At 44.2% G+C, this 10,831-nt stretch overlaps 1 protein-coding gene across 1 annotated transcript; it reads right to left on the bottom strand.

Moving 5' to 3' along the window:
- Positions 1-5,188: 5,188 nt before the first annotated feature.
- On the bottom strand, positions 5,189-10,494 carry LOC307016723 (uncharacterized protein). The gene is made up of 21 exons (XM_079645993.1): positions 10,370-10,494; positions 10,222-10,292; positions 10,043-10,138; positions 9,833-9,957; positions 9,289-9,432; positions 9,123-9,209; positions 8,871-9,035; positions 8,698-8,794; positions 8,396-8,613; positions 8,157-8,313; positions 7,635-7,843; positions 7,435-7,552; positions 7,110-7,309; positions 6,927-7,041; positions 6,675-6,844; positions 6,507-6,604; positions 6,297-6,427; positions 6,016-6,205; positions 5,724-5,865; positions 5,519-5,639; positions 5,189-5,448 (listed from the first exon to the last, which is right to left on the bottom strand). The coding sequence occupies exons 1-21, from the start codon at positions 10,387-10,389 to the stop codon at positions 5,378-5,380; spliced, it is 2,745 nt and encodes a 914-aa protein (XP_079502119.1). The 5' UTR covers positions 10,390-10,494; the 3' UTR covers positions 5,189-5,377.
- Between the last annotated feature and the right edge of the window lie 337 nt (positions 10,495-10,831).

The raw sequence follows: 10,831 nt of genomic DNA, 5'->3' as shown, positions 1-10,831 counted from the left end.
TTCATTGTTAGTTTCCACATGCCTAAAACAACCTCAAACTAAATCTAAAAGTTGATGGCTAAATAAGAGCGTTTGAGAAATTGTGCAAGGCACACAGTAGTAGTCCAAATAGTCGATTAATCGTTTCATTAATCTATAGATTAATCGATAATCAAATTAGTCGTTTGTTGCAGCCCCATTGTAGTTATCCCATGTAAAAATAAAACGTGTTATTCAGCAACCCTTGCAATTTGGGATTTTATTTTTGGTTGGTAGACCTCGGTTAGCTGGTCATTTCAAAAGTAGCTCACCAGCCAAAAAAGTGTGGGCACCCCTGCTCTATACATACAGTAACTGAGGACATACAGTATGTAAACATTTCCCTTAACAATTCCAATCGCTTTTTAAAGTCAAAATCAGCCAATTTGCCGAGCTCCGCTACAACTACAGGTAGCGATGAGAAGTGAGGCAGGGACGAGCTCTGCCTCTCGTAAGCCCACAGTAACTTGCTGGAGCACGGGCACTAATTTAGCGCGCTCAAGCCAGTTACTGTGGGGTGAGGTGAGGCACAGATGAGCTCTGCCTCACCTCAGAATGTGTCACACCACAGAAACTGGCTGGAAAGCGGGCACTAAGCGCATGCCTGTTACCATCTCACTGTAGGTCACCAATGTAATGTTTGTAGATCCCTTTATTACATTTATCCTCGCCATCCATAGTCTCTAAATAACTTATTTAACGTATATATGATATTTAGTCTCGCTGGTCTCATCATATAACGGCAATGAAAAAAGCAGCAGGAGAGGCAGCCATAACCTCTGCCGCACTGAAGGGGGCGCACGTGAGCCCACAGGTTCTTGTTGCTACTGTTATTCTAAGCAGAGACGGATAGACACAAACAACAAACTAGACTTTTGAAACTACAGGAAGATAAGGAGGACTTTTACAAAAAACTAATAGAGATTGTTGTCCAGAAGGAGAGCATGGACTTAATCTTCAGGTCAAGGTAAGACCACAATTGTAATGAAAATGGGATCTTACTAAGAAAGAACAATCCAATATTTGGATTTTGGGTATCCTTTGGTTGAACGGTCCGTTTAAAATGAATCGAAGCATCAGACTAAAAAAGCTTTGGAAAATAACCAAATATTTTCATTAAGGTCAAAATATAATATTTGTAAATCTCACTCTGAAAGAGTCAGTGACTCACCAACCATGAACCTCACCGCACGTCACTGATGCCGATGATGCGGTCATCTTTGTACACGGGAAAAATACTGAAAACATTACATCCTTTCTCTCAAATGCATTGGACAAGGTTCAACACTGGCTGAACAACATTTGCTTACAGTTAAATGCAAAAAAAACAGTATGCATGATGTTCAGTAAACGACCAGTCAAAATCGAAGGATCCAATGTGTTTTTAAACGGAGCAGAATTGGAACTAGTCCCCTACTTCAAGTATCTTGGAGTCATACTGGACTCAAACTTGACTTTTAAGAAACATATCAAGAAATTATCCAATACCGTTAAATTCAATTTGAAACAAATCAGACTTTTCTTAACTGTCAATGCTGCAAAGTCATACCTCCACTGTATGATTCCATCCCACATTGAATTCTGTTTTACAAACTGGTCGTTTGCTTGTGCCACAAACCTGAAACCAATAGAACAGCTGTACAAGAGAGCTATCAAGGTGTTTGACAGAAAGCCAAATTCATACCATCACTGTACCATCCTTGAAAAACACAATTTCTTGAGTTTTGACGATTTAAAGTCTTTTAAAAGTATGTGTTTTTTTAATAAATGTTTACATTCCCTAAGGGGAATTCATCCACAAAAAACACAATGGACGCTGCATAGGTCAGAAACCAGAGGAGACTGTGAAGTCCACCATAGACGGACCACTTTTGGACAAAATGTCCTCTCCTTTAAAGGCAGCTCATTCTGGAATAGCCTCCCCAACTGAGATACGGGATTGTCCCACTCTCAATAGCTTTAAAGGTCAACTAAAAGAATGGTTGAGAAATAAACAGACGTACAGTCATCGCTAAATGCACTTTAATAAAGGGGTATCTTCTCTTGCACTTTATGTAGCACTTTATACGTCGTAGCTGCTATATTGTACTGCCATGTGGTAAATACTTGTGTATGCTGCTCTTGCTCTTTTGAACTTTTTGCATATCATGTATTTTGTTTTAGCTTTGTTTGTAAAATATAATTTTCTTAAATGTTTTATGTGAGGGACTGCGGATGGAAATTAGCTCAAATCTAAATCTGGCACTGTTACGCTTGACACATTTGAATGTTTTAAGTGTTCATTACTGTGCATTGTCCCTGCCAAATAAACGATGAAATGAAACAATAGATAGACTAAACAGCTGAGGACACTGAATCACATTTGTTGTCGCTTATGGCTTGGGGTCATCAACTACCAGAGAAGGATGTGCTCCAGGTGTCCCACAGCAATAACTATCTCTGACAGAGAGTTGCCCCGTCATAAACTGGCAAAATCAACAATATGATAGGGCTACCCCTCCTTATGGGAGATAACGGCTGCTCAATGTTGGTCAATTATTCCCCAACAATGACAATATTCATATAAAAGGTCATTGAATTCTACAAAGAGGTGTGTATCCTTCTCGTCTAGTTATGTTGTACAATGCTACATTGATTTGGGGTCAATAGGTCACATTATATGGAAGCCATTTGTTGAAAGATTTGTTTTATATTCATATAAAAAAAATAAGAGGGACTAAAATCCACCAGAAAGGGCAGTAGAAAAGCACATGTTGCCGGCTTGAAGTCTGGGAAGAGAAGGGAAGAAGAGAAAGGAGGGAACACAGTAGGTACACAGGAGGTACAGTCAACATGTGTGTCCGTGCGGAACAATACCCCCAACCTGTAGTTCCATGAATGAATTTTGATAAACAGTGATCACTACACAAGCCCCCCCAGAATTCAGAACATGGACACAATCCTCGCGTTCGGGAGGAAGCACCACAGGGGCCGAGGAGGGTGGGGCCGCAGGCGAGGGTCGGGCCATGGAACGGGCTGTCGGAAGGAGGCCACAGGAGAGAGCAGGGGCCCAACGAGGGCGAGGGCATCCCCACCGGGGGGTGGGCCATGGAACGGGCCGTCGTAAGGGGGCCCCGGTAGGCGTCGAGGCGAACGAAGAAAACATCCGCCAGCCGTAGTAAGCTGGGTCGCTGAGCTGCGACGTGCGCACGGGCGTGAATATCCAGGTAGTCCCCAGCAGGGAGGAGCGCAACCCGGCCGCAGGCGAGCGCGCAGCAGCGGCGGGCACAAAATCCCCGGGAGGCAGAAGCAGTCTCCCCGGGAGGCAGGAGCAGTCTCCCCGGGAGGCAGGAGCAGTCTCCCCGGGAGGTAGGAGCCATGGACAGGCCAAACGGGGTCCAGAAGTGCGCCACCCAGGCGCCAATGAAGGCGTGGGCGAGGTCCGAAGCTGTTGCCGAGGCGAAGGAAGAGGCCAGACAGGGTCCCGAAGCACGCCACCCATGGGCCGATGAAAATGTGAGCGATGTCCGAAACCGCCTTCGAGGTGGTGAAAAAGCGAGAGGGTCCACACGAGGCCGACCAGACATGATCGAACCTCATCTCAGGCACCAAGGAAAAGCTCAAAAAGGTTGTCCAGTCCACGATCAAAAAGAAGTGGGCGAAATTGCGAGAGGATCCACACGACTTGGGCGAAACTCCTCTCCGGCACCACCAAAAAGAGTTAACAGTCAGATCTTAACAGATGGACAATGTCAGCCGTTATCCGCTAGCCGTTAGCTCTCACTCATCGTTAGCTGCTAGCCGTTAGTCGTCGTTGTTAGCCGTTAGCCGTTGTTGTTAGCCATTAGCTGTTAGCCGTTGTTAGCCGTTAGGTGTTATTGTCAGCCGTCGTTGTTAGACGGCAGTTAGCTGCAAGTCGGTAGCCGTTATTCGATGTTGTCAGCCCTGGAGTCTCTGCTAGGCGGCGTGCCTCTACCAGGGAAGGTGCCGCTGCGTGTCGGGGCCAGCACCTCAGGGGTAAAACGCAGAGCGGCCAGGAAGAACCGGTCAGCTCCTTCGGCTAAAGCGCGGGGCTCATCACTAGCCGTGTTAGCAGGCACTGTCTGGACATGCAGCCGCATGTCTGGAAGAAACAGTCCCGTGAACAAGAAGTCGGGTTCTTTCGTACCTAGCAGGTCGCATATCGTCTCCACGTGGTCGGAAGGCTTACTGTCTCCCAGTACCGAAACGATGTGGGAATGGCGAGCGACGTCCCCGGCCATTCCGCAGAGGACGCACCGGGCCTCAGTCCGTGTGCATGAGGCAGCCACGGACGTCTCCAAAAATCCCCGGCAGTTTGATAAAAACGGCGTTTCTAGCCCTTTTCGGTCCAGTCTTGGAAACTTCTGCGAGACTTATGTCAAGGTCACCAGTGTAGTGCAGAGAGAAGGGAGTCGGAGGCGGTGCATCGAAGGTGCAAAGTTGGCTTTGAGCAGCAGAAAAGCACATGTTGCCGGCTTGAAGTCCGGGAAGAGAAGGGAGGAAGTGAACACAGTAGGTACAGTCAACATGTGTACGTGCGGACCAATACCCCCAACATGTAGTTCCATGAGTGAATTATGATAAACAGTCATCACCACAGGCTTCACATTCCCTATGGAAATATGAGAGTGTTAAAGAAAGTCTCAAATACATGTAATGAAATGACAAAGTGAGAGAAACACGATGGATGTTAGCTTTAACCGGGGACACAGAATTTGACGGATAGCAGAATAAGCTGTAACACCTACAGACTTGCTATACATCGCCAAAAATTGAACAAACAGTACCTGGACTGTAAGCAGGAAGAGATACACTTTGTATACAGTTATTCTGCACATTTGAAGTTCTGTTTTTTAAACTTAGAGTGAGCATTTCCAAGTATTTGAGGGTTGTCTTGCTCCATTGTTGTGTTTCCTAAAGGCAGAAGTGAGGACACGCAATCACATTTTAGTGCGTCTCCAGTAGGCAGGGCTTATCAATGGGGAAATAATAACTTCAGAATGTATTTCATTTAGCGCCTAACACAACTCATTTTGTTTATTATACAAGATATCATTTCTACATATGTTGATGATTCTCTGCATTTTGTTGGAGTTATGAGGGTAGTGGTTGACACAAAACCTGCTTTTACAGTTGACCACAGAAAATGCAACACATTGATAAAAGAGACTATGAATAAATGTGGCTTTTATTTGTTGTATTCGTTTATTTTTCAAAATACGTGAGTCGTTATCGTCATCCATCAATATAAAAGGCAGTACATTCATAGATAAAACTGTGTTCCCCTGGTCCTGGAGCCAAACAATGAATAAATATACATAAGGTGCAAACGACAAAATGTAAACACTTCAGAAAATGTTCAGAGGTTAGACAGAATAATTGCCCCAGAGGAGATCTGCTTTCGGCGTGTTGAGTCGGTGCTTCTTCGCTCTGCAAAACAAGTAAAGATTACCAGCTGCACATCCAGATCGACTACATTTGATCAGACTCGATCACTTACCCCTTTTTACACCTGCAGGTCTTGAGTAGCTCTGACCTGGAGGATGCACACACTCGCCTCTGCAAGAACCATCTGCCTGGCTGCTTGTGTCACAAATCACTGCATCACAGTGGACATAGATCTGTGGACAGACAGGATGATTTATTACACAGGGCTACATGCAGCAGTGGCCAAAAGACTCCTGATTTGGATTTACAAGTCTTACCTGGTCTTTCAGAACCTCGTCATCTTTAGTGAAAGTGAACATCTTTACAGAGAAGCGCTTGATGTGGGACGGGACTAAAACTCTGGAGTCACTCACAACGGGATGGAAAACTGTGGCATAGCTGTCATCGCGATTCTCACAGCTAGTGAAGGAATTTGAAAGTTAAAATAAGCTGCCATTAAATGAAATTAGAATGCTTTTTAGTGGATCATTAAGACAGTGTTTACACAACTCACTTCTGGCCAAAGGTCTCAGTCGAGAACATGTAGTAGTTAGTTTTGCACAACATTACCTGTCCACAATGATGTCCCAGCTTGGCAGAGATGTCCTATCTTCATAAAGGGTTGCCCAACAGTTCTCAGCAATGAGTTCCAAGTGCGGGTCGGTAGAATGCATCAGCTCCACCTCAAAATACAGAGGCTGCCGCAGATATTTCACCACTGGATAATCCTCTGCTTGGTAGAAGAGCTCGTAGGATGGATCTGCAGGAGAAGAGTCCCGTTAGAGAAAGGAGGCCTGGACATTTACAGTGTTTTGTATGCATGAACAAGATGTTGTAAAATTCCACCATGCCTTGGGCTAGCCTCATCTGCACCATCAGCTGCCCGGCGCCGATCTCTGCAGCGGGCTCAAAGGTTCTTGGTTTAGCGCTGAAGGCAACAGCCTGAGTCTTATTGACCACATAGAAGCAGGAAATAGTTTGCCTATTAGAGGAAAAATAAAATATATAAACGCATACATTGAAGGTGTTAATCTCCAATTATACAGAATCAAATATTTTACCTGTAATCAGGATCAACTGGTGATGTGTTGGCTGCTCCTTTGGCGTTGTTGTAAGACAGGCGGATCTCATTTTCATACATCATGTAGTTGTCAAAGAACTATTTAACAAAAACACATTAACATTTGACAAAATTCCCCTTTGATATTTAAATGTGATTTCACACTCACCGTTCTGGTGGTTCCACAGGTATCCACACTGAAGGAGAAATATGCAAAGCGATCGTCGCTGAACTGTGGTGTGCAGGACTGGTCCTTTAGCGTCAGCTGACTTGGCTCCAGATTACGAATAGATTCAACCTTCACAGCCACAGCGGTCATTGTGCCATTGGGGTGGCACTCTGGAGGAAGAAGCAGGCAATGTGTAAAGCAACAACAATCCATCAATTAAAGCAGCAAATATACTTAGATGTCACATCTTACCAGTTGCTTTTAAGGGGAAGTAGCAAGCCAGATAGAGATCAGCAAGCACCCAGTCGTTTGTACGATCCAACAGAAGCAGGTCAATTCTGGATTTGACTGATTCTGCAGTGAGCAGCTGTGGAAAAGAAAGTAAAGTTGGCCAATGCAGAAGATCTATGGTGGGATGTTTTAGTTTTGACATACCTCAAAAACAGCGTCCTTGGCAGTGTATGGCAGAATGAGGCTGAGGTGTGTGCCGTTCTCATAGAAATTGTAGTCTTCAGCCATCTCAGCCGTCAGCTCTCGAGGTCCAACGATAGCCTTGAAATTAGAGCCGTGACTCCCAAACTTCACGCTGATGTGAAACTGGTTCTGGTCACAGGTGCCAGCCATGATGGGTAGCACTAAAGCAGCAAAGCATGCATTATCCATTTGATTGTGTAGCTTTTACTCCAATATGTTTCATTTCATTTTAGAAAACACAATTTGCATAAAGATATTGTCAAAAGCAAATTCATTATGATCTCACCAACATCCTGCAGAGAGGCCTGCAGGTCGACCGGGAGAGCAAACGGAGTTTCTTCAGGCAGGATGATCAACCCAAAGATCAGAGGGAGGAAGTAAGATGTAACCATGCGCTCAGGATTCTGCAACAAATGAAATAAAAGCTCAGCAACACTGAAAATATGCTGGTACAAAGTGATATTTTTAATCTATAATGTCACATACATGTTTTAAGACAACATCGGCATCAAAGGGCACTTGAAGAGAGAAAATCTTGGAGCCATTAGCCAAGCTGTGTTCCTGGACTGTGAAGCCTTTGGCATTGCTCTCCTCAACAGTGAGGACCCCAGAGGAGAAGGTGATGTTCCTCAGCTCAACGTCATGGAGAAAGGTTCCCAAGAGAACGCTGAACACCCGAGTCTCTGGGACAGTGTCTGAGGAACAGAACGTGGCAGGTTTACAAATTCTAAACCAGCCTCAACATTGATAGAGAACAATTGAGTAGTTGGCTTGAGTGCTACTTTAAAAAAAAAATAATAAAAAAAAAGGCACTCTTTGTAAGCAAAAGTGGATTATACTGTACTTGGATTTCTTGAATTCCTATACAAACACACCATTTTGAGATAAATGACCACTGAAACAGGCCTCGCGTTTGTGTCAGACTTGTTGATCCAAAGCTAGGTAAAAGTCTAACCTCTTTTTTTGGTCGCCAACATTTTTTCATACTCACTACAAAATGTGACTTACCATCCTGGACTTGGGGAGGTTGAGGCATCAAAGGAGTCATGATGGGGAACAGAACCTTGTATCTGGTATCATCTTGGGTGTCATCTGCCCTCCACAGTACCTCTAGCATGGGCTCCACGAAGTAGGTGATGTGGTACTGGTCATCTGGGGCATGGCTCTGCAATAATTCATGACATTTCAATAAAACATGCAAATGCACTAGTGACTCTTGCATTTCTAATCTAGAGATTTCCCCCAACCTTGTAGTAACCATCAGGCGAGCCCACTGGGATCTCGACGACGATGTGGAAGTCTGTGGTGCTCAGTGTGTACCCCCGTGCGACCATCTGAGATCTATCAAGCCTCTGCCCGTTGATGCCCATGTGCATTTCTGAGACTGTAATTCTGCCGTCCAACAGAGGAGTCACACGGCGAGGTACGTGCCAAGAGATCATATCCTCGGTGAAGAGGACGCCACCTGTTAATTACAAAATGGAGCCGTTGAGGTTAACTGTGCAACTATTAAGCTTACTGTGAAGGCAATATGTTGCTCAGGACTCACCTTTGGGACAAGCAGCTGCCAAGTTCACTACATTCAGACCCTGTGGTGCCATGTAGTAGGCGCTCACCCTGAAAACTTCCATGGGGACTCCAGCCACCTAAAGAGAGGAGAGGTTTAATATAATTGACAAGGAGGGAAAGGAAAGAAACACTGTATAGGAGTGTGTTGCTTACATCCTCTGAATAAGTCTCTGCTGTATTGTACGGGCTTCGCATAACCAGACGACTAGAGGTAGTTTTGGCAGCGTAGCCGGCTTGTTCAGCCTCTTGCAGCACCATGGCCACTGGTTCTGGGGTGTAAAACGTCATCTTCCAGATGCCTTGTGATGCACCAGAGGCCTACAGGAAAGAACAAATAATAATTAAATCCTCATTGGTGTAGGGAGGAATTAAACTGTAGTATCTGAACAGTTTAATTCAACATACTTCAGGATTGGCGTTGAGCTTGTCGTCTTTACCATCCCGAGTCTGACCCTTAGCTTCAGCATCAAGGTTAGCCATGTGGTGCGAAACCTAAAACAGAAAATGGTGGTTTTAGCATTAGTTTCCATACACACAAGACAGTGGAATCATCAATGTAAAGATGACCTACTTCCATGTAGTTCCTGTCACAAAAGATTTCCCTGGAGGCCCAGCGAGTGTAGCTGCAAGTCTGATACACGTCATGACTGACCACGTCTGATGGATTCTCGCCGTACATCTGGAGTCTCAAGCCAACGTTAAATGTAGCATCATCCTATAAATATACAACAAATTAAGAGAAAATCCCTAATATTCTTTGGTTCCAGCTTTTTTGTCATTGAAAATGTAATATCCTTGCCTTCAGGGACACATTTGAAGTCTAAATGGGTATGTAACAAATGAGTCAAGAAAGTACCTAGCAGATGAATACAGTTTTGAGTGGAGCAGTGTTAACATTTTAGGGATGTACCAAACAAAAAAGGGAAATGTACTTTGTGTCTTTTAAGGGTAAGGGGTTAAAAATTAAATTCAGGGAAACACAAAAATGGGAGTAACCATGTGCTTGTTGAGCCATTAATTCAGTCACTCGGGACAGAATTAGCACATGTGGCCCCAACTAAATTTGGTAGAAAATGACATTGAATGCTGTTAAAACACTTTAGCTCAAAACAAACCTTGTTGTCCACAAAGCAGCCCATCAGGGAGGTGTAGATTCTGGTATTACCCCACGGGTCAGACTCCATGCTGTATCCACACTGAGCAGCCATGCTAGGTGTCAACAAAATGTGCTTGGTGCCATCTGAGGGGAGAGAATAAGCTTTGTCAGGGACCCCTTTCTTCAGTGATGAACCAATCAGCTCATTATTAGCAGTGTAAGTACTTACTGATAGCCTCCACCTCAAGCTGGTTTCCCACTGCTAAAGCCTTGTCCAACGACAGTCTCATTACATTTGCGGCACAGTCAGACCTTAACCCACTGCCTGTTAAAAGAAAAGGCTTGTGAGGAGAATGTAAACCGACTTAATATGCTGTATAAAATGACTTCATGAGAATTGAAGCTTACTTGATTGTGAATTTAGCTTCACATTAGGCCTGGCTTGACCCAAGATGATAGCTGCTGCCATCCATAACAAGCTTGAACACATAAAACACATCATTTAGAGACAATTAAGTATACACATAGAAAGACATTTACAATAAATTTAACTTACATGTGCCCAAGCCTCAGCATGGTGCAGTTTGTAAGCAGCAAAACCCAAAACTACAATACAGTCAGTATCAGAGTTTGGCAAATATCCAGCACACCTTCCAACAAAAACACAAGTCTAAAAGGAAGGGGACTGGATGATTAACTGAGACATCAGCAGCTGCTTTATATTCCACTTAACGACAAAGCACAGGTGAGGCTTGTTAAGGATTCTCCACACACACACACACACACACACACACACACACACACACACACACACACACACACACACACACGCACACACACGCACACACACACGCACACACACACACACAGGGTGAGCTGATGTATGCCTTGTTTCTTAAGAACATATTGTAAAAACATATGTATGGAAAGGAAAAACACACATTCTTCAGTCGTGTAAAAAAAGTATTTATTGTTCAGCAAAAGTAGATTTGTATTTGATATTATACATATATTACAT

The sequence above is a fragment of the Notothenia rossii genome (genome assembly GCF_949606895.1).
Source record: "Notothenia rossii genome assembly, chromosome: 8".
In the NCBI taxonomy this organism is placed as follows: domain Eukaryota; kingdom Metazoa; phylum Chordata; class Actinopteri; order Perciformes; family Nototheniidae; genus Notothenia; species Notothenia rossii.
Note: the sequence above shows the minus strand (reverse complement) of the source record. Positions and strands in the feature narration are given on the sequence as shown.